The sequence below is a fragment of the Chrysemys picta genome, chromosome 4, assembly GCF_011386835.1.
Source record: "Chrysemys picta bellii isolate R12L10 chromosome 4, ASM1138683v2, whole genome shotgun sequence".
NCBI lineage: Eukaryota > Metazoa > Chordata > Testudines > Emydidae > Chrysemys > Chrysemys picta.
In genome coordinates this window covers 115,420,342-115,447,675 of record NC_088794.1, presented here as the reverse complement: position 1 = coordinate 115,447,675, position 27,334 = coordinate 115,420,342, and the positions used below count along the sequence as shown (strand labels likewise).

Sequence of the window (27,334 nt, the reverse complement as noted above, 5' to 3'; positions counted from 1 at the left end):
CCACTCCATGATGAGTTCCATTTAGTCCAGTCCACGTTTCACAGGCTAGCAGAACTCAGTGGAGAATTTTTTTCCCCCAATATCATTTGTTTGGCTTCTTTTTTCTTTAATTTAAAAAAAACAACTTTAGTGGTATTTGAACATATGCCCACCACACAAATTCAGCCCAGTAGCTCACACTTAATGTAATATATGAGTTACTTTCTTTAAATCTAGTTAAGGACATTTTACGTGTGACAGAATTTCATAATAATGCTTATAATATTTACCACTTTTTTCATCATCATCTTAATCAAGCTACTTACCTATTTCTAATGCAGCAACCTATGGTTCCTAGGTACTATATACCAGAATTAGTAGAAGTTTCATTGCAATCACATTTGTATTATATTTTTCTGTCACTCCCTAAACCAATTTATCCTGCTGATAGATAATTAGAGTGTTAACTTGCTGGGCTCAGCAGCCATCTTTGTGGAAGGCAGGTCTGAGAAAAGTAGGGTGCCCAGATGTCCCGATTTTATAGGCACAGTCCTGATTTTTGGGGCTTTTTCTTATATAGGCTCCTTTTACCCCTCACCCCCTCTCCCAATTTTTCACACTTGCTGTCTGGTCACCCTAGAGAAAAGATGCAAATATTTTATTGAGCTCCCTTCCTTCAGAATTGCCACCCTAAGCAATTTTCCTGGGATTATCCAGATTTTGTTGGATTTGTGACATTCTTCTGGCAGCAGCAGTTTGGAAATGCCAGAAATATCTGAGGGTGGGTGCAGGGACTGTTGTTTTGCTTCCTCATACTGACTCTTTTTGACATTGTAATGGTTAGTCACAACTTAACAATATTGCGTCATGACACCAGTGTTGTGTCATCAGAGTGCAACACAATGCACCACATCCTGATGCAAGATCTCCTGATGCAAGATCACCATGTGGTGACTGAGTATGGGCATGGAGCTTCACCCCGAACATGGAAGAAAGCTCTGGCATTGTCCAATTGGATCAGGCATCCCAAGGGAAAACCCCACAACTGTGTTACATAAGGGTGTTTGCACCGTGCCTACAAGCATGAAAAGGCAGCAATTCCCATCACAGCTTCAGTAGCTATGAGCATCAGCATGAAATGGGAGGGGTCAGTTCCCTAATCAGTGCTCAGACTCCTTTGGAACACAGATAACTCCCAGCCCTCCTATGGCCTGGAGAAGAGAGAGACTACAACTCCCACAAGCGTTCAACCTGCTCACGTGCATTAGAAACATGTTGAAAAAGTGGGTTTTTTACCTATGAAAGCTTATGCCCAAATAAATCTGTTAGTCTTTGGTGCCACCGGACTCCTCGTTGTTCACCTAGTCTAGAGGCAGGCTTGTGAGGAAGACTACAACTCCCATAAGACATCTCGGTCAGACGTCTGCGTAGTGTAGCATGTGACCGTCCCGCTGAGAAAAGATGAGAGAGAGACTACAACTCCCAGATGCTTTTGATGTCCGCGCTTGCGCACTTGCGATCTCCCTCCGTGCGGCCGCTGGCCAGGGCTCCCGAGGCCCGATCCGAGTGAGAAGAGGAAGATGGCGCTCACCAGGTTGGTGGGGCTGGTCTCCGCTTGGGGTCGGATTCCCTCCGTCCTGCTCACGGCCCAATCCACTTACACCCCGCAGGGTCCGGGTCCTGGCGAGCCCTGTTCCGGGTGCGAGGTGGCTCCTGTCCCCGCCCCCGCCGAGGGACAAACCGCGCTGGCGGCGCGTAGGCCGCACCGAGCCGGGGCCTTTCCCGAACGCCCCGCCGCGGGCCCCGCCGCCAGGGGGACAGGGCCGGAGAGACGGGGCGGGGACCGGACACCTCCCACCGGCCTGCGTCCCGGATCGGCCAGCGGCTGAGCATTGGGGCTGGGGGAGGGTAGGAGCTGCCTGTTTGCAGGGCGGCGCTGCGGGAGGCAGTGTGCACCCCGGGTCGGGAGGTCTGTGGCCACCCTTCGGGCCTGTACAACGGGGGCCCCGTACAGGGGCCCTGGAGGGGGAGTTAAGGACGGGACCCTTCTTCCAGAATGTTCAGCGAGCTCTCTGGAGCTGAAAGAGTTAATTTCCCCTCCTCACCCCCCGTGTGGGGATAGCGGATCCCTAGGGTGTGATGCCTTCTCCGAGGGGCTACGCAGTGGCTGCGTGGAGACCGGGGCATAGGGAGCCTGGGGTCTGATGCAGCGTTGTCCAGAAGATCCCTGTGCACGGGGGTTGCACATAACGCTCTGGATATAGGCAGACACCCGTGGGCTGGGATGATAGATTCCCATCGCGTGCACAGCTCCATCTAGGTCCTAGGGCAGGCTACTGAGAGAAGTTGAAAGATCAAGTGTCATTTCTCTAAAAGAACAGGAGTACTCGTGGCACCTTAGAGACTAACAAATTTATTAGAGCATAAGCTTTCGTGGGCTACAACCCACTTCATCGGATGCATCCGATGAAGTGGGTTGTAGCCCACGAAAGCTTATGTTCTAATAAATTTGTTAGTCTCTAAGGTGCCATAAGTACTCCTGTTCTTTTTGAGGATACAGACTAACACTGCTGCTACCCTGAAACCTGTCATTTCTCTGTCTAGCTTAAGGCAAATCTCTTTTTGTGTTTACTCTGACATATAAACCTTTTGGCAGCCAAACGTTTCCTTAAGGACATGTAAAGAGGGGCCGCCTGGTACTCAGGTGGGGGTGCAGAGTGAGCTGAAAAGTGGGAAGCTAAAAGTTTGGAATTTTAACTGAGTCCTTTGTTCTTGGCCAGTGGGAACAAGAGGTGCACACTTTCTCCAGAGCCCCTCCCCAGAGAAAGGAACATCTTGTATAGCTTGGGTACTTAGTCCAAATCTTAGTGAGAATGAGGTGTATCATTGTGTCTATTTGTGGCTGTTTATGTGAGACAGTCACTAAGAATTGGAGGAAATTTTCTTATTCACTTTGACAGAATGGTAGAAAACATACTTGGAGAGATCTGCGCTCTGTTCTGTAAGAGTCATACTGCTCTGTTGCGAAAGAAAAGGCAGACCTGGCTCCTGCTGTGCTTTGGTTCAAACAGGGGTTGGAAATACGTATTAATTAATTATGTCAAGTCTAGAGAGGTGGAGAAAGAGTGCCACCTTCAACATTTCAACTCAGTAGCAGCTGTGGCCCAGCTGAAACGTCCTGCACTCAACTGTTAAATGTTATAAATCATTTCTGATCCAACACAGATCAGTGGCAAAGATTAACAGTCCCTTGAAATAGTCTAATAACAGACTCAAATATTGCACTTGATCTCAATTGTGTTAAGTGGGTGAGGCTGTCAAAGTTAACATCCTTTTCTTTTTGTTTGTACAGTTTTTTACCAGCCCCAACTCAGCTGTCTCAGGACCAGCTAGAGTTAGAAGAAAGGGCAAGATCTCAGAGGTCAAGACAGACTGCACTGGTGTCATCGCGCAGGGAACCTCCCCCATATGGTTATCGGAAAGGATGGATACCACGAATGCTAGAGGTAAATATTTGAATTCACGCTCTGGTGATAGCTCTCATTTATTATTGATGTATTTTTTATTTTAAAAAGGATAGATTAAATCTGAGCACTTGAATATAGCACAGAAAATTGTGTAGCGCCCCACCATATGAGAAATTGACTGGTTATGTCCACCAGTCCAGGTGAAAATATTCTGGGTTTGTTTTTGTTTTACAGTATTACTACTTACCATAGAAACTTTCTAGCTATATTGTACATTACCTTCCCTGTTGAGAATATTATAAAGTGAAAGCAAGCAGCCCTTGAGATCATGGCCTTCTGAACACATGCCTATTTTCATTTTCCTGATTTGTTAAATACACAGTTCAGATGAAAGTTTTCTATGCATGATTACAGTTGGACAGCTAAAAAGAGTTGCATCAGAGAACAAACTCATGGTTACAGTGTTTTCATAAGTGACAGATTATCTTACTCTCCTGTGGTTGTAGAAAGCATTGGCATTTGTCAGACATTCAGTGTTAAATATATAACTGCCAAAAGCAACCTGAGATAATGATGTGTGTTCTTAGTCTTGACCCTGAACTTGGTTAATCTCATTTCAACTGCAAATGCTGACAAGTTGGGAGTGAGAAACAAGTGTTTTTGAGAAATTGCACCAAGACACTTTGTATTTTGACCCAGAAATTCCTTGCAGTGATTTAAAATGACATTTGGCATGAGGTCTGAGACTTGGTGTGGTTAGTCCTAAACCAGTGTTAACAACAACAACACTTCTGGGACAAGGGACTAGTGACTCTACTGAAGTGTTAATACTTTGCAAACCACCAGGACTAGAAAAGGATATCTTATATAGCAATTCCTGCTTTCCACTAATATACAATATTCTTTTTTAGTTTCAATGTCTGATGAGATATCAGATCTTAAAATTTCCACATTTTCATTAATTCTTCTCCCTACTGCATTTTAATTAGCGAAATTAATATTTTAGTAGTCACTGCCTCAAACTGCTAAAGATAGAAATCAATACTTAATGTCTTTTTAAAATTGGGTGTCATGGCTTTCAAATAGCATCCAGCCTCACTTCCAAACACGAGCAGTACATGAGCTGATAAGTATGTGGGAAGGACTGTTACAAGTATCTGTCCAGTTGGTAGATCAGTACAAATGTCTTTAAGAGCAGTAAACTGTTCCAAGCATGATCTTGGCCCAGAGAATAAAAACAAAGTTTAAAAATCATTCTCTAACATAGCAAGAGTACTATGAAAAGGAATCTCATTTGGGTTTATTGACCAATGGCTAGCTTTTGGTCTGGTTAGGGTATGAAGACTATTTAATTCTGTAACTAGGGTCTTGGAATGTGACACTTGAATGAAAGAGCCTTGGTAACTCAAATCAGATTGTTCTTAGCATGTATGGAGCACTAATTCTAGATGTATCTCAACTGTTACGGATTCAGAATGGTCTGGTTTGAGAGGCCTGTCTCCTTCAGCTCATTAAATACTGAATGAAAGGGCAGGTAAGAACTCTTGAAGCATGGGGGCCTGGAATTCCTATCCAAGTGCCAGCGTGTTGGAGTCTAGCATACCTACCATTTTGAATGTGTGAGCTACAGGTTTTGTGAAAAGAATGTTCCATCGTTAAAGCAACAAATAAGCTGCTAAAAAATGTCCACTGCTAATTGTGCTGTGAAAAGTGACAAATACCAAATATAGCTTAGCAGCAGAAAACTGTCACTCTTGTAACATTAGTAGTTTGCAGTTGCTTTATTGTAATAGTAAAATACTTGAAGTTCAAACTCCTTGATTCATGCATGAATCTAATTCTGTGATTATTATTTGTATTGTGGTAGTGTCTGACATATTCCAGTCACGGATAGGAGCCCTTGTTTGGTGCAACAAATAATTCTGGACATTGACCGAAGGAAAATGAATGCATCTCTCTTCTATTTTAAGAATTCTGAATTCTGCTGCCCACTGAAAGAATACACTGTGGTATAGTCTGGTTGTTGCACTCTGGGAACAAGGCCATTGTGCTGGAACCAAAGCACTCCCTGCTCCCATTCCTTGCTGAAAAATACTGGCAAATCTCATGCTTGGTTTCATGCCAGGTTTCATTTATTGCTCACTTCTATTTCCTTTCTGTGCAGGATTTTGGAGATGGAGGTGCTTTCCCAGAAATCCATGTGGCCCAATACCCATTGGATATGGGCCGAAAGAAGAAAATGTCCAATGCTTTGGCCGTTCAAGTGGATGCAGAAGGAAAAATAAAATACGACGCTATAGCTCGACAGGGACAGTCAAAGGACAAGGTAATACACTCTTACAATAGGCATACATGTGTCTGGAAGCCTTAAACAAATTGGGTTAAACATGTTTGTTCTAACAAACTGTCACCATTTTGACATTGGAAATCTAGATGGTCACTTTTAAGCATTGACGTTTTTTGTTAAAAGATTAGGAGGTGAGGTAAGATCAGTCAGATATGAGTGGCACGATTGTGAGGATAAGGTGACGCAGAGCTACTTGAGTCTTTCTATTTTGAAACTGTGATAATAACTTTGATCTTACAGAGGTTAGGTAATGTGGGTGAAAGTGCCTACTCAAAAGTCATCTATTGATGGCGAGTATCATACTGGAGTTTGACCATCATGGGGCATTCTAAAGAAAGCAAGGCATGAGGGTCAGCTTGTCAGAGTCAGCCTTCCATCAGACTTCTGTAATTCATGATCAAATTAGGGGTCTCTTTTTGGCTATGAAATGCAGGCAGTAAAATAGCACAAGCACAACTTCCAGAAAAATGGACCCTATGTGCTTTTATTGTAACTGTCATGCTATCTGGAGTGACTCATGACCATGAGTATCTACCTCAGGGCAGATTGTCAAAAATAGGACAGACACCCCAAACTGGTAGAATGTTTTGTAATTAGATTTCACCAACCCAGTATCAGATGTGAACTCCTGTATCACTATACAGTCTTTCTGTGAGTCACAGACTGTCCCCTTAGGCTCTCTAGTCTATCTTGCCACTCAGGCAAGCTGGACTTAGTGATAAATGGTCACTTATACCAAAATCAAAAAATATTCAGGTTGAGACCAGTCACTTACCTCAGATCAATTTGTACTGTATATCTCTCACCAATGACAATGCCTGTAGCCAATTCTGTAATAAACTAACTAAAGATTTATTAACTTGGAAAAAGAAGTAAGAGTTATTTACAGGTTAAAGCAAGCAAGCATATAACACAAATGAGTTGCAATCTAAATCCTAAGAGTAACAGAGTTGTAGTGATCTTTTCATTCAAAATATCTTTCAGGGCAAACCCAGGGACAACCCTGGTGGATCTCTTGCTTCATTTTGGAGTCTGTGGCCCTGTGAGAGTTCAAACAGCAAAGAGATTCTCATTTTTCCTTGTGAGGCATTTTAATATCTTCTTCCCTCAGAAATCAAGCTGATAGAGTTCCCACAGAAGTCCCTTCGTCATGGGGGGGGGGGACGAAGAGGAGGAGGAATGCACTTAAGAGTCCTTGATATCATACAATGGCTCATTTGCCTTTAATTAACAGGATTTAACATCTTGTTAGAGACCATCAACACGTACAACAAATGTATTGCACAAGTCTCTTTCCTGGTTTGTTGAGTTACATAGAGGTTTACAATGCAAATGCTTGCTATCACTTTATAACGTGGGGTATAGTTGCATGAGAACAATACATGCAGCATGCTACAGGCATTTTATAAAACACTAAACACAACTTAACATCTAATATTTATTTGCTAATGCTAACGCACAAGTAGCCAAGAGTGGTTTCCAGCTATGCATTTGTACATGTTCAGTGAGGCCTGGGGCCTTGTCATGAGTTGGCACCTGGTCTGCCAGTGTCACAGTAACATTTACCTTTTTTTTGATGCTCTTCATGTTTTAACTCTTTTGGATTGGAGTCTTATTTTGTTATTGCAACTTCCATTGCATTGCAGTATGGGGTGAGCAATGTTGCTGACTTAAAATCGCCATACTGTAAGACGTTCTGGGCCCAGAACTGCTCCCACTGAAGTCAGTGACAAAACTCCCATTGACTTCAATGAGGACAGATTTGGCTCCTATATCTGTAGTAGTGATTCCTAAAAGGAAATGGTTAAATTGGGTATTGTGGTGTCTTAATTGACATTTAGAAGACCATTATGAAAACTCCCAAGCCCACTATGAGGAGCCCATATTTCAGAGAGGGTGGATTGGATCATAGACTACATCAAAGCTTTAATTTTCCTTAAACAGGTGTGGGGACAGGAGAATTAGTGAGGTTTGACTAGATCAGATGTTTGACCATTTCCTTGCCACAGTAACTATTATCCATCTCTCTCCAGAGTAACCTAAAGGAAATCTGAAAAGAAAGAGCTGAACACAGAGGGCTTTTTAATTTAAAATCATTGAGATGTTGATATGGATAATTGTTCAGGAACTCAAGATTCTTCCTGGATTGATGGATATCCCCATGAAAATTTAAGCACTAGGAAGAGCACTTACTTTTTACAGAGATGAGTGCTGTTCAAAACCCCAAGGTAGATGGGGAAGGCATGTAGCTTTCTAAAAGTATCAAGTGCCCAATGAATGTGATGGTGACTCAAACTTTGAGAGGTGAAAATTTCCTTAATCAGAACACTAGGATGGTTAAAAATCATTTACTTTTTAAAAACTCAGATTAGTTTTGTTTTTACTTTTACACTTTATCTGAAGTTTATTATGCAACTCTGTGTGATGCTTCAGACAAACTATTACAGTCATTTAAATACATAGAAAATCCAGTCAGTTATGTATGTTGAATAAATGCTAGGTATTTTGTATCTTCATGACATAAGCACTCTACTACAGCATATTTGAAACATGGGCTAAAATCAGTTTTGCTCTGAACTCTCATGTAAACTGAAAGTGATTCGAAGGAATAAAAGTACATAATGGAAATATGTTTAGTTTTGAACAAGACTTCCATGGGGATGCCACAAGAATTTGAAAGTAGCTGTTAAATAGGGCTAGAGATTTATAATACAACGAAGTATAGCATGGCTAAGCAGTGACTAGTGGAGGCAAGAGGAAAATACTAAACACTTTAAATCTTCAAAGATTTGTGCCAACTTTACCTTTATCCACACAGCCTCCAGGGAGGAAGGTAAGTGTTGTTCCTAGCTAAAAATGAGTATGTGGAGCTAGAGAGCGGATAAGTAACTTGCCTGAGGCTAGGCAGTGTGTTAGTGGCAGAGCCAGGATTAGAATGCAGAAATTCCTGGATCCCAGTCCTATGGTCTGAATCCTGGACCATGCTGACTCCACCTACAGATATTTGAATGTAAACACTTGGGGAAGAGAGGAATTATTTATGGTGGTACAATGGGACATAACTAGGACTAAGAGGTGAAATAAAGAAAAGGAAAACTTAGATTCTGTCTCAGGAAAATGAATGACATTGTGGAATAGTCTACTATGGAAGTGACAAGCCCCATTGCTAGATGTTTTAAAGGAGACATGAGAAAGCATTAGAAAGTATGGCATGTGAAATGATTCTTCATTGGCCTGCTGTGAATTGGGTGACCTAAAGTGGATTTTACAGATCTAACTTTTGTGATTACACAATATTAATAAGATTGACTACAGAATCTTTAATAGCCTGTACTATACATATCATTCAAATATTCTTCAAATCTCAGTACCTATGACTGAAGAAGAGCAGATGTTTATAAATAGGCCCACCAGGTGTTCTGGATCTAACTGGGATTGCTTCATGAGCTGCTTATTTGTCTGGGCTAAGAACATACGTTATTTTGCTTTCGCCACAGCCTATGAATTTTCTCAAATTTGAGTTAAATAGTTCGTCTTTCTGTGAAGGAGACTGTCGCTGCTGAACAGTTTTATCACTACAACCCTTATATCTAGGTGGCTTACCAGCAACTTCCATCACTTCCGCTGTTTGCCTCCAATGTTTCCTTTCCATATAAAAAACACGAGTACAAAGAACTTCCATAGAAAAACTTTGGGCTTGTGGGTACTTGAAGATCTGATACATCACCTCTGCTTCTTGAGGATGGCAGAAGCAGCCTGATAAATGCCAGGCATCTACAGATAAATCCAGACCTGACTTTATGGATATCTGGTTTATGATCCACAATAGCACACCTGGATCCTTTATTGCCAGAGCTTATTCCAATACCAGCTTTGCCCATGTGCCTTGTGATGGAATTTAGATGGCACACAGCATAAGTTAATGCCTCTTGGAGCATCACTGACTTACCTGTCTTGTTGAGGCTAATGTTATGCTTCCATGTTAGGGGAACTTACCGTATAGGGTAGCTGCCCCTGAAGTCCATCCTTACCATGGCAGAATTAGCCTCTTTCCAGTACAGTGGCTGTGTGTGGAGGAGCTGGTGACAGTATGTGGAGTTGGAGGTGATACTACTTAGCTGCCTTTCACTGACATTGCTTTTCAAAGGCCACTTTTATGGAACTCACATGCTTCTCTTCTTCATGCCTTGTAGCAAGGGAGCAAATGTCATGGCTCTGTCTATCCGTCACAACATATAACCACATCACTGTTGCTAAGTTAGCCCAATGCTTGACAAAAATCAGCTCATAGATGAAGAACAGTTTGTTGAAGTTGTACCTCAAAAAGATGGAGGTCATGCTGATAGAGAGAGGAAAGTATTTGGAGAAGTTTGCAACTATGCTGCAGTCTCCCTTAACTGACCTGAACTGGTCAAATTTTATAGCCCAAGCGAGTTCCTGCATACTTCTCTGATGCTAAACTCCCACATAGCAGCATCTGTGAGTAACTCCTTTGCATCCTTCAGCTGTCTAGGAGACTGTCTTGGCAGATGATGACCTAGCCTGGATGTTATCTCCTGATTAATGCCCAAGTAGATTGCACTATTGTAGCTCAAACTGTCGGACCTCAAGAAACTACAACTAGTATAAAATGCAGTGATACGTCTCCTCAACATTGGCTATTACGAGCATCACAAGCCCGTCATCTACTTTAAACTGGCTCCCTAGAATATTGCATCACATTCAAGGTCTTGGTCTTTGGCTTTACAACACTTAACGATCAGGACCTAGGATACTTCAAACTCCAGGACAAGGACCGCATTTGACAACTGCACTCCTTGGACACAGTGGAACTATCTACTGCAAGGATAAAGCTAGTCTGCAGGAGATGGAGCTTTCTCGAGGGCTGGGCCAACACTGTGGAACAAACTCTCATGTGATGTAAGAACCACCACAAACCTCACCGTCTTCCGTTTGAAGTAGAAGGCACTCTTCTTAATTCTTGCTTTCACTAATGGAAACACATAACACAACATACATTTAAAATAAAGCTACATATAATTGTCTCCTGAGGGAAGGGGGAGAGAGAGAACCACTTGTCAGCAGTGCTAATCATGTTGATAAAAGAACTCTGATATCACAGTGATGGCTATAGTATGAGAACATGAATAGAATAGACCTAATAATTTGTGAAATGGTTCATTACTCATATCAGAGTAGTATCCATCTCTTTTGATAGAACTTTCCTTGAGAAGTGGGGTTAATCCTGGGTCTTTGTGGAGTGACCTGAATTCCAGTTTGGATAAATAGATGGTGCCTTCTCCAGTTGAAGTGCAGGGGAGAATTTTGAAGTTAGTCACTTTTGCCATAGACCAAAATGGAAAAATCTGTTTTGCAGCGTTCGGGGTTACCACATTCCATCCTGTAGATGGCTGCATTTCAGGCAGGCAAGTGATCCTTACTTTACATATGTAGTTGATAAAGCTCTGTTTAGAGCCACTTTGAATATACAGAATCAAACATATTGTTGAAAAAATATTGAAACAGTTACAATGTGACAAGTTTTAGGCAAGAAAGTTCTCCATATAAGCCTGTTCTTATAGAATTCTAAGCATGGGGGGGAGGGATAGCTCAGTGGTTTGAGCATTGGCCTGTTAAACCCAGGGTTGTGAGTTCAATCCTTGAGGGGGCCACTTAGGGATCTGGGGCAAAAATCAGTACTTAGTCCTGCTAGCAAAAGCAGGGGGCTGGACTTGATGACCTTTCAAGGTCCCTTCCAGTTCTAGGAGATGGGATATCTCCATTATTATTATTCATGTATGATCAGATTCTACTACTAGGTGAAGTGCCTTCAGATATAGGAATATCAGAGAGCAATCTCTTCTGATAGCACCATAGCACACAAACATTTAGTCTTTGCCTGTTATGACTGCCCCAACCTGCAAAAGGAATCTTTCAGTGGGACCAATAAGTTGATTTCTGATCACTCCACATTGGAATAATTTCAAAATGAAATGCTAAAGTCCAATAGTGATGAATCTCTCTTACCTGACTTTCCTTCGTCCTCATCATCAAAAAAGTGGTCCAATTAAAATTTATAAGATACTTGTACCTTTTTTTGTTTTTGAAGGAGGTAGGAATATTGGTTATCACCACTAATGTCAGACTAATCTCCACATTGCATCCACTTTACTGTCACTTTGCACACAAGTAGAATGCCTGTTTAGTGGGTAATGAGTTGTGGATTTAGTTCACAAAGCTCATTTGTGCTCCAATCACCTGACAGAGGTATATTGTAATTTTGAGATAACTCCTTTAGCCTTCTCTTGTCTCTGAGAATATTCTGAGCTCCTTCGATTGCTTGGTCCTTCGTGCAGTGAGGCTCTTGGGTTTTATAGTTAATTACCATAGAGGAATACTGTTCTTCAGATGTCCTTCACTCAGCTTTGTGAGATGCTGGAATAGTGTTGCTCATTTAAGGGATTATTAATTTTGGAGTGTGTGGATAAGAAGCAGTAAATGGCTCTTGTGTGCTAATTTAACAGTGAGGCTACAGGTCAGTTTTATAGTTAGGCATACACTATTAGTAGCAGTTTATTCCACCTTCCTACTTGCAAGAATAGCTATTGAGAGATTTTAACCCTTTGAGCCAGGATTTTCTGATGTTACTTATTGAGACAGATGTAAAATCCTAATTCTAGGTGCAATGGGTTTTTTTTTTTTCTGTATGAACCTTTCAGTAACACTCCTTCCCTATATTATTATTTTTATTGGGGCTTACAATTTAATAATTGTGTGGGAGGAATGAATTATTCATGCTAGGAAAAACATGAGATTTCTCAAATATTTAGCAATTTCAAGGAGGTAGGGAAGATGATGATGTAAGGTATAAAAGCAGGATAGCCGTTTGAATTAAGTTTCCCTAGTTCTTGAAAACTGATATATAAATCTGGGTTTTCTAGCTTTGCTGGGGGATCCCAAAAAAGGAGAGGGACTGGGAGCCAGGAATTCATTAATTCTAATCCCAGCTCTAATGGCACTTTGCTATGTGACTTGGGGCAGGTCACTTCTTTGCCTCAAGTTTTTCCATCTGTAAAATGGGGGTTATACTACTTCCCTATTTCACAGATGTTTTTTGAGAAATCCTGATTACTGTGGTGCACCTGGAAGCTGAATGATTGCTATATAAATGCTAGATATTATCAAAAGGATAATCTGTCTTCTGAAATATCTCCTTGCGGAATGGTGCATTTCCATGTATTCCTGTTCCACAGCACTGATCAATTATAATGTGTTTCAGGTAATTTACAGCAAATATACAGATCTGGTACCTAAAGAGGTTATGAATGTGGATGACCCTGACCTGCAAAGACCTGATGAGGAAGCAGTGAAAGAGGTACTATATGCATTGATGCACATAGCTATTAACGCTACATTTTATTTTTTGTATTTTTGTTATGGTACTCAACATTATATTCCTAATTACAGCTAACTGAAAAGACGAGAGCAGCCTTGGAGAAATCTGTCTCCCAGAAAGTTGCGGCAGCCATGCCAGTCCGAGCAGCCGACAAACTAGCTCCTGCTCAGTACATCCGGTATGGACTTAGTTAAAGTATATAATCCTTTTGTGTAGAATTGGTTAGTAAGAGCATGCCTTGATTTTTGGGAGGAGGGTCCTCTCTTTTGAAGCTTACTCCTTTGCAGGAGGCTGCAGTGTGAAACTTAATTCAAGAAATGTAGACTTCATTATTAATGACGAGTTAGTTTGAAGCATGTTGATTGTCTTCACACCAGAAGTTAAAACATTTTAAAAGGTTATTGCTTTTTAATGGAATATGATATTAGTCCTGTTACAGAGGGCACAGTGTGCTGGGGAAACTGACCATGATGTGTGTGTTTCCACGCAAAATGAGGTCTTTATAAGCAGGCTCTCCCTTTACATAGTGTGACCAACTCTAAAGCAATTCTGAACTACAAGATTAGTCTTTATTTAGAAGGAATCTCAGCGGTGGCCACAAGAAACTTCCAAACCAGGGTTTCGGTCACTTCAGAGCATACTTCTGCAAGTATATTAAGGGCTTTTCTGGGCCATAGCAGGGTGCGTAGTCCAACGATGTCTATGAGCATGTACTGTGGCATCTGACTAGATAAGACTCTTCTCGTCCTTCTAGTTTGTAATTTAAAGGTTCTACTCTGTCCTGTTGCAGAAACAGGACACTATAACACTGTAGCCTGAAAAGGGGCAGTTCAAATGCTGAATTAATGTCAAGTTACATCGTGCATTCTGGTGTTGAAGAGCATTTTAAAAAATTGGTGTGAACAAAACTGAAATGCAGAGTAGTTAAATGAGGAAGGATGAGGCTGGCAGTGTATAGAGAACTGAATGTATCTCAACTGCTTTCTTCAGATACACACCATCTCAGCAGGGTGTGGCCTTCAACTCTGGAGCAAAACAGAGGGTTATTCGAATGGTGGAGATGCAGAAGGACCCCATGGAACCTCCAAGATTCAAGTGAGTACCTGGAATTTTTCATAGCAAGTAGAGGATTTTGATAAGCACATTTTCTTACTGCCTATTGATCACACTGTGATTTATCCTTCAGGATTAACAAGAAAATTCCTCGTGGGCCACCTTCTCCTCCTGCTCCTGTAATGCACTCCCCTAGCAGAAAGGTATTGAATGTAGCTGCTATTTTCTGGTCTGGCTTCTAGTGTGTGTTCTCAAACCCCACTCTATTGAGATCTAGCTGGTACCTGTGGTGCTTTTTCTCCTTTCCTCTGCTTTATGGTGTGTTGCTAGGTGATTAATTTAGTGTGAAATGTAAAATTCTGTGCCTGGGCAGTATTGAAGGTATATTTTCCTATATACCTTCACAAAGGTTGATTTAAATTCCCCACTTGTTTTACAAAGGCTCACATTGCTGTGACTCTTCTCAGCTTGGAGGGTTGGTGAGGCTTTAGACCTAGGATATCAGTACTGCTCTTTGACCAACCTCCTGTATTTGTTTCTTGCAGTGTGTAGGACTAACAGGGCATTATTTTAAGTAATTAAAATATAATATGGGCTCAGGACTGATTAACAATTTTACCTTTTTCATATGCAAGTTACTTAGTCTGTGCTGAAGTTTGGAGAAATAAACCAGTTCAATGTATCTCTTATAAATTTCTTAAAAGATTAAGCAAGCAGTTACAAACAAACAAGTTCAAGTGAAATATGTCACCAGCTAATTTATAATTTTTATAAAGGTATAATACAATGGTCAAATTGTGAGTACAAGTCAATGGTTCAATTTATCTGGCTAGTCAGTTACTACATTTAGTAATTTAATTATGAGCAAGTTAAGGAAAACAAGCTTCTTAAAGTTTTACAGGAAGGTTAAGGGGAGACATTCCTTTTGACTTGAGCAGTTTAGATCAATGTCTGCTAAGAGGCAAAGGCTATTGCCTGTCTTGGTTTTAGGGAAATAGAGCTCTTAAAATAATTTTCCATAGATTCCCTTTTGGCTTTTTCTCCCATTAACCTTCACTGTTTGAAAATTTTTGTTAAGCTTGGTTTGTTTAATACATTCCCCTCCCCACTTTAACACAATGCCTGTATCTTTCCGGCAGTCTGGCACAGACACAGAATGATTTATAAAATCCCAGACTTATAGGAACTTTGGAACAATATTGGTTTAACCCAGAGATCTTTTTCTTTTTCAATAACTCCCTTTAGAGGTTTGGTGTCTACTTTGAAGAACAGTTAGTAATTCATAGAGAGACACGCATACATCCACACAGAAACTAGTGAGCGTTGGAGTGATTTGAGCATCCTCAAATTGCTTTAGAGAAGGATTTTCACACCTTCGTAAAACCTTTAGCTCACATGATTGTCTTAGTTTGGATCTAAACTGATATTAACCGGTGTCTTTGGTGATGATGCGATGTAATTTAAGCACATTCGCATGTGAGGAGGAGGGTTGGTCTCTTCTCTCTTAGTTGTACTGCATGGTTGGCTCAGTTGGTGTTGTCTTTTACCACCCTTCCTTTGGATAGCCAGTCCAGAGAGGAAGAGAGTAGGATACAACTTGGGGTGTTGTGTTGATGGTTGGCATCATTTGTAGGGCTCAGTGACTTCTCTGCTTCTCCCCAAGGGACACTCTTGTCCAATCATGGATTCCAGGATGTTGGCTATAGCTCATCATGGAACCATGACCTGGCATCTTGCTATTCCTTTACAAAGAACCTTTGCTTTCTGACTTGTCCCAATACTTCCTTAGCTGTCTTTTTGAGAGAGAGGAAGTGGAGAATTTTCCTTACTGGTATAAATCTAAAAAGTCTTTTCTCTTCTCCCCCCAACCCCCCTCCCTTGTCCTTTCTCTCAATTCAGATGACCGTGAAAGAGCAACAAGAGTGGAAAATTCCTCCATGCATTTCAAACTGGAAAAATGCAAAGGTAATTAAGTTGTCATAAACTCAGCCTTTAATATTGCATCCTGCTGAGAGACTTCTGTGAATGATCTGCAGCCTGAGTAATACTGGCTTTAAACCTCTAGAGCTCAGTAAAGTGTCTGCTTTCAGAATGGAGAACAGTTGTAGAGCTCAGTTTTTCTCTCTCCTATTTATTATGAGTGTCAAGATGACAGGAGCACAGAGCTGATGGGGAATATATTACTTCATGGAAGAGATTATGTGTTGAGAGAAGAAATGGTATTTAATAAAATCCCCATAATATTGCAGTATGTGGAGCTTGAAACCAAAACCTCTGGGTTCTTTGTGAAAGTCAATTAAACTGATAAAAGGGGAAAGTGGCATCAGAGGACAGAGTGCATTTCTTTACACTCACTCAGACTCTCCAGATAGTTCTCAATTATTCCTTCTAAAACTAGTGCATTTTCCATCTCCAATTTAACTAGGGACGTATGTATTGTGCCTTCAGCAAGAACAATAGGGGGTCCCACTGCTTCTGTCAGTAGATCAGCGTTTGCAAGCGATACTAATAATAAAATTTCAGTGACTATTCTGACCATTCTCTCAAAGTTGCTGCTGTGCAGAAATTCCAAACGAAGGAGGCAGGAAAAGCAACATACTTTTTCCTACCCAAATGCAACTGTTTAACTGTGCTTGACCGTGATTAGAGGCTCGAGTTTTAGGTTAAAACTGCTTAAACCCTAGCTAAGCAAAAACATCATAGAAACCTGTCTTAAATATCTCCCAAAATACCTGCAGTATTCATAGACTTGCATTTTTGAGGTGGAGGCAGACCCTATCTCCCAGCCTCACTGGGAGCCTTGTCTCCTGGGGACACAGAGTCCTGAAGTGACTAGTGTTTTATATGTATTAAAAACAATTCAGAGAAATCAGGTTTTAAACACAGATTTTAAAACTGGCTACCACCAGAAACAGTGCGTCACTAGTTTTTAACACAAAGTCAAGAGCTGAGATGTATCAATTGCAGATGATCACGCGCATCCCAGTAAAAGATGCTAGTTGAAAAAATAGATGATCCTTGTGGAAAAAAGGAGACTGGAGACAAGGCTTGTATTCTCCAGCATAATTATGCAAATGCACGAAAAGAAAGTCCACTGAAGCATATTAACGACGGGTAAAGGTTTTGATTTCCTTGTTCAGTATTCCACATTTCTTTCTGGTGATGAAGTGTCTGTCTGTTTTCACTCTAGGGTTACACTATTCCATTAGACAAGCGTCTGGCTGCAGATGGCAGAGGACTGCAGACTGTTCATATTAATGAAAACTTTGCCAAGCTGGCTGAGGCTCTCTACATTGCTGACAGAAAGGTCAGGCTGTTGTTTAATCTCAGTGTTGTCATGGTTGGTTTAATTATTTTCTTCTGTGTATTTTTATTTCCTTGGGAAAAATCAACTGAGTGATGTTGTAGCTTTCTACTCCCATCTTCCTCTTGGGCTGACATGAGACATAGAAGTTGTATCGTCAAGATATTTGAATCAACAGCTCAGCATGGACTGGTCTCCAGGGAGCTTGTGGCTCTCTTCTTACCCCATCTCTACACTTTGGGGGGAGGAGGGGAGAAGCTAAGTCGGTCTAAGTTACGCAACTTCAGCTACGAAAATAGCATAGCTGAAGTCGGTGTACTTAGAGCTACTCACCATGGTGTCTTCACTGTGGTAGGTTGACTGCTAACACTCCCCCGTCAATTCCACGTACACTTCTCACTCTGGTGGAGTACTGGAGTCGACGGGAGAGCGCGTGGCGGTCGAGTTAATCGCGTCCTCACTAGACGCGATAAATCGACCCCCGCTGGATTGATCGCTCTGGAGGTAAGTGTAGACATGCCCTTAGTCTTAGCTGCTAGGCTACGTGGCTACCTGGTTTTTTTTCATGTTAACAATCTGATTCCTATTGAAAACAAAGTCTGTTTAGTGGCAGCTTCATAGCTGTTGCTCTCCTTGCATCCCTTGCCCTACCAGCATATTAACAAGTGTGCTTAATCTCATGCAGGCTCGTGAGGCTGTGGAGATGCGTGCCCAGGTGGAGAGAAAGATGGCACAGAAAGAAAAGGAAAAGCATGAGGAAAAGCTCAGAGAAATGGCCCAGAAAGCCCGAGAGAGGAGAGCTGGAATCAAAACCCATGCTGAGAAAGGTACATCCATCCTCTCCTTCTCTGCAAGAAATCTTGTCAGGATATTAAAGTTGCTTTCATGTTAGTTTGAACCCTTTAAACTAGTTGGAAGAATATGAGAGCCTATGTTAACTAAACTCAGACTGCGATGGCTAAGTACAGCAAATGCTTCTCGTGGCTTGAGTGACCTAGAGTCAACTCAGCTGGTTAGTGGGAGTGCAGTTTGATTTTGAGCCCCAAGCTCCTGTGTCAGTGAATGCTGCAGAGGAGGTTCTTCAGAAAACTAGAGATGCACTCTGACCACAACAAGGAGCAGCTTTTATGGATTTGTAGAGGGAACCCTTGACTTAAAGGAGGGGCTAAGGCAGCGAGAGATTGGGGGGAACAAACTAATTCACTTCTGTTGTCGAGAGTGTGCCGATATTTCCATTCTGATTCTTTTCATGGGACTATAACTGAGTTACATATTTTATGCCAACCCACAATAAGACAGTCACAGGCCAAGAACAAATCTGACTTTACAAAACATAAATGAGCTTTTTTTTTTTTTTTCTTTAAGTCTTAGAGGATGTCAAACAGGAATTTTTTTGCATCCCTGTAACTGGGCTTATTTTAAACAAAACTCTGCAGTCTTTAGTTTACACTGAACACTAGATTTGTTAGCTACTAAACTATGAATCCCAAGTACTGGAATAGCTGTATGCTCTGGATTGAAATATTATGTCAAAGATCTAGGTACCAGCTACAAAGAGCAAACATACCATCTGGTGATAAATCCACTCAATTATTGGATGTTCTTCTCTACAGCTGGAAGTGCATGCATGCCAGGGCTTGTTCTTTGGATACTAAAACCTAATTTGAATAACACTTCAAAGCATAACTCTTCTGTAGTACATGGGGACCTATCCCTGTGACACCCTTTAACTTCCATGGGAGTTGCCAAGTGTTAATCCCCAGGCGTTGCAGAGAGAAAAGTATCCCTTGAGGATTTAACTTAAACCCCTGAAAGCCAAGAAAACGTGGGTCAGACAGACTGCATCCTCCATCTGTCTTGTCAAGCCCAGGTGTTAGAGAAATGCTTTCAAAGTCATTAGAAAGGGATGTTTTAATTCTGCTTTTTCACTTCGTTAAACATCTAATTTAAAGTGGTAGAGCCCTTCATCTTCTGCAAATCAACACTGATTTCAGTTACCGCAGTGGTGACTGGTTTAACTCTGTTGATTATACTTATTTGATAATCTTAAATGTGTTTGTACAGAGGATGGAGAAGCTAGAGAAAGGGACGAAATCAGACATGACCGTCGCAAAGAGAGACAGCATGACAGGAATCTTTCTAGAGCAGCCCCTGACAAAAGGTGAGTCAGGAAGAGCAGCTTATCTAATTGTTGTATTCATGCAACTCCCTTCCTAGGCAGTGGAAATAACAGTAAAGAAGTTTCTACCCATGGCCAAGTTTGGGTGACCTGTATTGGTGAGAGGGTATTCACTGGTATTCCTCCCTCACTTTCTGTTACAGGATTTTAAAAGTTTTATCAGCATTGCCAGTAGTGTGCGTAAGTTCCTGGAGTAAATATCTAGATCACAAAACTCAAGTTTCACAGGATATCTGCAAAGCATTTAACTTTATGGAAACTGAGTTTATAGGATGTGCACTTTGATCGTAAGGCACTAACACTAAAAACCCACATTTGGCCTGTACCAGCTGATTTGGGCTTAGGGGCTATTTAATTGCAGTGTAGATGTCTAGTCTTGAGCTCGAGCCCAGGCTCTAGGACCCTGTGACGTGGGAGGGTCCGAGTGCTCAGGCTGTAGCCTGAGCCCAGAAATCTACAGTCCTGCAGCCCTGGGAGCCTGAGTCAGCTGAGATGGACCAGCTGTGGGCTTTTAGTTGTAGTGTAGACATACCTGCAATTAGTGAAAGATTTGTAGTAGTTAGTATGGCACTTAGCCCCTGGGAAGCTAGTTTTCTTGATCAGAAGCTATTTAACTCAGAGCTCTCAAACTTATGTATATACCCTGAACCAGAACCATTTGTCTGAAGGCATTTATAACTTCTGCAAGCATTCTGAGGAATTTAGTTGTGAACCAAAGTTTTAGTGATACAGAGCCTAGGAACCATGTAAAGTCTCAGTTGGGATGAAATTCTGACCCGAGGTCAACTTGAAACCGGCTGTTGACTTCAGTAAGGCCAGGATTTCACCCCAGTATGCGGTTCCAGTTCATTGAACCATTTTGCTTGAATTAAATAAGTTTGAACTCTTTAGGCTACACCTGCTAAGCCTGTGTGTTTGCCCAGACCAACTTTTAAGCTCCCAGAGCTTGCACTTTTGAAATTTTTGTGGTGATCGGCTCTGAAATTAACCACCCAACATCCTAAGATTGTCTTCTGTACTGGTTCTTATTGAAAGCAAATACAGAGGTTTCTAAACCCAAACCAGTTTGATGTGATGTTAAACAGTGGAAAAGCAAACTCAAAGGCCTTCCCCAACTAAAGCATGACTTCCCCAAAATGTCTCCTGTGCCAAGAGACCACGTTAACCTTCAGCCTAAAAAGGGAAGTTGTGGGGTCAAAATCCAGCTTCTGATGGAAACTGTCTTAGTCATAGCTCCAACAGCAGGTCATGATTTTTAATCTTAACTTTAATAATTTTGATTATTTTCCAAATGAAGAATGTTAATTTTGTTACATTTTTAACTCAGGTCAAAGCTGCAGAGAAATGAGAACAGAGATATCAGTGAAGTTATTGCCCTGGGTGTTCCCAATCCTCGGACATCCAATGAGGTCCAGTATGACCAGAGACTTTTCAACCAGAGCAAGGTAAAGAAATGAGACCCCTTCACACTTGTGTTTATTTCTAAAACGTGAATGTTGGGCCAACTCATCCCTTTGTAGGGACAGTCCAGTGCAGGGAATTAGTGACCCCTTTCTGCTTGATGTACAGAGGAAAGCTTTGAAGGCAGACAGACATGTTGTAAGACTGAGCAGGAGCCACTTCAGCTAGCTGTTCTGATTCCCTTTCATTTAGTGCTGAGATACTAAAGTGATTGGATACTCTCTAAATACGTAGATGGATGATGACCCTCTGTCAGGGGAATGAAGGAACTTCATTTAAAACACTTTTCACCAAATCCATAAAGAATTAAGGGAAATGTGCTACTGAGACAAGGAGGCATATGGTAAAGACGTAGATTTAGAACAGGAAGTTAATAGTAGCTGGAAAGTGGTAGATTGCAACTCCATGTTTTACTGCTCATATTGAAAATGCTTCTCAAACAATTGTCACTTGCAGTAAGTTTTATTTAACTAGGTCCCAACTGTACTTTGAAATCAACACTATCGCTGAAGTCTAGTTAATTGAAAGAACTGCACGTGCCCCTTTGTCCTCCTGTCAAGTGACTTTACAATAATTTTTCCTATTTGTTCTCACTTCTTGTGAAAGACCCAGGAAGAAGAAAAATTTACACAGCAGATGTTTGTAGCACTGAGAGTTCATGATCAGTAGACATTATATATTGTACCTCCCTGTAATTCACCAGCTTAATGTTACCTCGCTGAGCTTTTGAAAATGCTCATATCCTACTCTGATTAGTACCTCACACATTATCCATTCTCTTCTCCTTTTCAGGGTATGGACAGTGGATTTGCTGGAGGAGAGGATGAAATTTACAATGTCTATGACCAGCCGTGGAGAAGCGGTAAAGACATGGCCCAGAACATCTACAGACCTAGTAAAAATGTGGACAAAGACATGTATGGAGATGACTTAGAGGCTCGAATAAAGACTAATAGGTAAGAAAACAGGAGAAACTCAACCTCTTCCTGTGCCATTTAAAACAATCTGGATTGAACATTATCTCTCTTCTGCTGCAGGTTTGTTCCAGATAAGGAATTTTCTGGCTCAGAACGTAGACAGAGGGGCAGAGAGGGACCCGTTCAATTTGAGGAAGATCCCTTCGGTCTGGACAAGTTCTTGGAGGAAGCTAAACAGCATGGGGGTTCTAAGAGGCCCTCTGACAGTAGCCGCCCTAAAGAACATGAGCATGAGGGCAAGAAGAGGAGGAAGGAGTGAATAGACTGACCTAATTGAGTACTAAAAATGGACTATAAACTAGGACTTCATGCTCATGACATTTTTAATCTATCAGCAGGAGTGTACAGTGGATGGTCATACATGAAGCAATTTAGCAGTTCTGTGCAGTGTAGACAGATGTGCATAATGATTCTTTTAAGTTCTAACCAGGACAACCACCCATGGAGAACAGGGGAGGGGGAAGATTGTTTTGAACCATTCAGGGGCATATTATCTTTATGCAGGGCTTTAGCTATGCTACTCCCCTCTGTCCCATCAGCACTCACAAGAACTCTGTCCCAGCCTCTCAGGGTAAGATATCCTTGCCTGGAGCTTTAGTTTTTTGTTGTTTTGTTTAAACTAGCAAAGCTTTTACTTAATACGATAGTTCTCCTTGTGTATATAGCTAACTCCCTGCTTACGCTGTAATAAATGGAATTTGGGGGAGCTTGTAGGATAGAGTTCTTATGATTCACTGTTCCCCTCCCAGCTCAAATATAAACTATACAGCCGCAGCAGGCGGAAACAGCTGGATTCTGTTTTAAAGTCAAATACTCTCACCCTTCCCATCAGTAATGTTTATTTTAGACTTTCTTTACATGTTGGTGAAATAAAGTCTGCTGCTGCTAACTCATGTCAGCTGCTCCTTCATTTGCATACCGGCGTCGAAAACCTCTGGGTTTGTGCTCTTGAACCTGGAGCTGAAATAGTGAAAGCAGCTATTTAAACCACAATTGAAACTTCTATTCAACTTCAACAGGAGATAACTGACATAATATCCTCCATCCCCACTGATCTCCTTCTGGGACAGATGCTCTCAGAAGGTATTTTGCTCTGCTACACTTGCAGTTTCAGGAGCCATAAGTATAGATACTAGGTTCCCAACAAGAAAGTTAGAAATTGCTGCCCTGTGGGAGAAAAATCTTAATAGCTTCCCCAGAACTACATGTAAAACTAGTGGAAAGTAACTGTCTAGGATTAAATGGGATAAACTGCCTATGCATAGTCTTCTACAGGGAGGAAAAATGGTCACAGGAGGGAAAGGGTCCCAAACAATACTGACAAAAGGCCTTGTTCTGTAAGGAAATGAGTCCCCCCCCCCGTCCCCCCCCCCCCCCTCCGAAAGGATGGAGTAGTTGGGAGCAATCACTGACTTCAGGAGCCAGTGTCTTGTTATTCCTGTGACTGAGGCCACTAAAAGAGACAGCAAGTGGTTGGGCTCTACTGTCATCACTTTTCTGATACTTTGCTCTAAAGTTGTTGCATCAGACCTGGACAACTCAGTTGTCTGACTCTAGCATTATCCATACAAGTTTTGGGGCATTGAGACAATACATTCAATGTGGACATGAGGTAATATACTGAATTGCACAAGCAAGAAATGAAAAATTCAGGTGAGGGAGTATGCCTGCCCTTTGACACAAAACCTCAGGCTTCTTCTGAATCCTCATGTGCTGGATTTCCAGATAACCTTAGTGGCCCAAACCACCACCTTCTAGCCCTTCTGTATTGGCTGGAAAGGCCTTGATTGATGGGGAGTGTCATCCAGATCTTTGACCTTCAGTATGAATGTGTGCAATATGCTTTACATGAGACTACTTCAGGTATGGCTACACTACAATTAAACACCTGCAGCTGGCTTATGCCAGCTGACTTTGGGTTCTGTCTACAGAGCTGTTTAACTGCAGTGTAAACGTTTGTACTAGAGCTTGGGTTCTAGGACCCTACCAGGGGAAATGATCCCAGAGCCTGAACTCCAGTCCAAGTATCTACACAGCCGTTAAACAGCTATGTAGCCCAAGCCGTGCACACTCAAGTCATGTGTGTGTGTGCGTCCATCCCCGTCCTTTAAGGCCACTCTTTAGTTGTGGTTATATGAATGACACCTGTGCCAGGGCTCCCAGCCCCATGACTGACCCTGTTCCCAGCCCAGGGCTGGGATTGGGGCCAGGAGTAGAGCCACACCTGGCCACAGGCCCAGCCCCTCTACCCCTGTCCACATCTTTCTTCCCCCCGCCCCCTGAGGCACAGCCCAGCTCACAGACAGGGTAAGGGGGGGGCCGCAACCATCAAAAGTTTGGGGACCACTGATATAGACTGTCCCTAAGTTTATATAGCTGTGGGCTACATTCAAGGCTGTCTTGGACAGCCCTCGACTCTTGAATTTTTCTTCCTTTTGTCCAACATGAGGGAAGTTTAACTTTCAAGAGACACTGCAGAATCTACTTAGTCACGCTATCTGAAAAAGAGGTTTGGGATAACATCAAAGAAAGTTCTCAGTAGTTATAGGTTGGAGTGTTACAGTTGTCAATTTTACATTACTTCTATTGTAGTGTTTAGATGGTTCATCCAACTTGTGTTGGGTGAGGCACACGGAACACACCTCAACAACCCTGGGCTACTCAAAAGAAGGTAAGAGTTCAGTTTCTTTTATAAAATAAAATGTTCATTTAAAACAAGCTGTTACCTTGACACCTTCTAGGATGTGGGATTCCTTCTGTAATACATTGCGAAGGTCTTCTTCTGAAGAGTATCCAACCCAGCAAAAGCCTTTATGAAATCCTGTTTCTTTATCCTAGCCACCAAATACAAAATAAAATGTAGCTCAATAGACTGACAAAGTACTACATATACATTGTTACAACACCCTCTTAAAGTTTTTCATGGTAAAGATCCTTAGTTCACTAGAGAAAATTAAATACTTTTTTTCAGGAGCCCATCATACCGTTTCCAGAATACTTGTGCCCAACTGCCTTGTGAACTTGAATTTAGCTGGATACTACCTCCCCTCCAACAACTTGAGTCCAGCAGCCAAAAACGTTGTCTTTCAACATTAGTTTGAAAGGCTGGATAGCACAGGGTGGTTATTTGTTCAAGACTGAAGGCATTATCTACTGTCTACCACAAGTGGCAGCATTTAAATGGAGGTTGATCTAAGGCCTTGGCTACACTTACAGCTGTACAGCGCTGTGAGGTAAACCTGTCTTCGTACAGCTGAGTAGGGAAAAGCGCAGCAGTCTGTCCACACTGACAGCTGCCAGCGCAGTGGTGTGGCCCCACTTGCAACATTTGCAGCTGTGTTGGGAGCAGTGCATTATGGGCAGCTATCCCAGCATTCATGTGGCTGCGACGTGCTTTTCAAAACGGGGAGGGGGTGGATTGTGACAGGGAGTGTGGGGGAGAGAGAGTGCTTTTTGGAGCATGTCAGCTCTCTATTTTGCAAGTTCTGAACTCCCGGCCCCCTGCTCATTCATTCATTCACTTATCGTGTTGAAATATTAATTTTTGAGACACTGGACTGGTAATCAGTGTCCTACTAGTTAAGACAGCTTTAGAGAAATATTTTAAACTCACATAGAATTAAAGTAAAGGCAAAGATGTATCTGCTATACCTTCAAAATGGAATTTATTCACCACCATTCAGTCAGAATATTTTTACGTAAGACAACTGAGAAAAGTGAGGCAGCAGAAGCATTGTTTAGATGAACCACCATGCATCAGCCAGCTGCCATTTTTCCTAACAATGGGTGTCTTCCCATATCTGTGAAGCATCCACAACCATCTTCCCAGCTTAAGCAGAATAAAGGATTTTTTTTTTTCAGCCACACCATTTGGCCCCTTCATTGCCTACCAAGGGGCTACTGTGAAGCAGCAAAATCACTTTTCAGATTATTTAACACACAGAATCAAATACCATATATCCCGTTAAGCCAGGTTAACACCAAGTAAGGCACCTACTTGCACTAACATCTTGCACCACAGGAGTTCAACGAATATAGGAGATTATGATGCCCACTTTGCTGATGGGTAAAGTAAGGCTCCAAAAGGTTATGTGGCCAAGCTCACTAAGTACATCAGCAGGCACACTGATAATAGTAACCAAAAGTCCAGACTCCCACTTCTAACATTCTGAAGAGGTTTCCAAATATTAGCTATAACTGCTTATAAGAATCTGAAAGCATCAACCACAAGTGGTATATGAGTTATTTAGGGTGACCCAAGGAAATATAGTAAGGAGACGAAATTGAGGAAAATTTGATCAGAATACAAGAAAAGGCTCCGTAACAGTGATAGACAAAGCCATGGAAAAAATTCTCAAGAGGAGTAGTGGAAGTCTCACTGGGGACTAAACTAATTAAGCATTTGTTCATAGGGAACAACCCCAAGTTAGTGGGGAAAGTTGGACAATATGAATTCATAGATACTTTCCAGCTCCTGTTGATTATATGATAAATAACATGAATAGCAGTGTTAATTTACTTTGGATAAAGGGAGAATTAGCGAAAGAAAGGCAGATACTCACAAATGGCAACAAGCATTTTCTTACAGTCCCAAACTGAGCAAAATAGTCTTTAAGGTCCTCTGTGGGAGAAAAATGTACAGTCACAACGAAGTCCACAACAGTGGGCCTGTGCCTAAGGCCCTACCGCTGTGAGACGTGCCCATCCCTCCATCACACGCACGCCCCTTCAAGGGCAGCACAGGCTGCCCCGCGATACCCGCCCCGCTCCACCCACGAGGTTGGCCTCTCTGCTGGAGCGGACAATGGCGTGGCGGGGGGGGAGCTATGGAGCCGCCCCCGCCGTTGGAGTCCCGGACAGGAGACAGCTACTGCCGGGCGGGGACCGGCTCCTACTCCCCTCTGCGGGCCGGACAAGGGGCTCTGCGGCCCTGGGGATCGGGCCCGCTCCTCACACCGCCCCGTGACTGGAGACCAAGACCCGGACCCGTCCGGGGGGGCCGGCACGGGGAAGGGGCAGCCCGCCACCCGGACTCACTGGTGGCCAGAGTCCAAGGGACCCGCGACACATAGAGCTCGAACAGTCGCCGGGAGGGACCGCGCATCACCGCCATCTTGAAAGGAGAAGAGCGAATTCTGACCTCCGACCTCTTCCCGCTCAGCCAATCAGAT

The 27,334-nt window shown here is 42.2% G+C and overlaps 2 protein-coding genes across 2 annotated transcripts; one reads left to right on the top strand and one right to left on the bottom strand.

The window, feature by feature from the left end:
• Nucleotides 1-1,397: 1,397 nt before the first annotated feature.
• On the top strand, nt 1,398-23,052 carry SNW1 (SNW domain containing 1). The gene is made up of 14 exons (XM_005301664.4): nt 1,398-1,573; nt 3,332-3,485; nt 5,611-5,772; nt 13,073-13,168; nt 13,261-13,367; nt 14,180-14,284; nt 14,376-14,445; nt 16,142-16,207; nt 17,433-17,549; nt 18,232-18,373; nt 19,611-19,707; nt 21,053-21,170; nt 21,979-22,142; nt 22,224-23,052. The coding sequence occupies exons 1-14, from the start codon at nt 1,560-1,562 to the stop codon at nt 22,420-22,422; spliced, it is 1,611 nt and encodes a 536-aa protein (XP_005301721.1). The 5' UTR covers nt 1,398-1,559; the 3' UTR covers nt 22,423-23,052.
• Nucleotides 22,986-27,333, bottom strand: SLIRP (SRA stem-loop interacting RNA binding protein). Its single transcript, XM_005301665.4, has 4 exons — nt 27,201-27,333; nt 26,726-26,784; nt 24,890-24,997; nt 22,986-23,123 (listed from the first exon to the last, which is right to left on the bottom strand). Exons 1-4 carry the CDS (start codon nt 27,274-27,276, stop codon nt 23,049-23,051), a joined length of 318 nt encoding a protein of 105 aa, XP_005301722.2. The 5' UTR covers nt 27,277-27,333; the 3' UTR covers nt 22,986-23,048.
• Nucleotide 27,334: the final 1 nt, after the last annotated feature.

Bases quoted from the DNA above. Each gene is read 5' to 3' on its own strand.
- SNW1 (XM_005301664.4), top strand. The intron at 18,374-19,610 runs GTACATCCATCC...GTGTTTGTACAG, and splicing joins CAAAACCCATGCTGAGAAAG to AGGATGGAGAAGCTAGAGAA. The intron at 22,143-22,223 runs GTAAGAAAACAG...CTTCTGCTGCAG, and splicing joins GCTCGAATAAAGACTAATAG to GTTTGTTCCAGATAAGGAAT.
- SLIRP (XM_005301665.4), bottom strand. From the start codon at position 27,276: ATGGCGGTGATGCGCGGTCCCTCCCGGCGACTGTTCGAGCTCTATGTG. The intron at 24,998-26,725 runs GTGAGTATCTGC...TTTGGTGGCTAG, and splicing joins GAAAATGCTTGTTGCCATTT to GATAAAGAAACAGGATTTCA. The intron at 23,124-24,889 runs GTAACAGCTTGT...TCACTATTTCAG, and splicing joins ACATCCTAGAAGGTGTCAAG to CTCCAGGTTCAAGAGCACAA.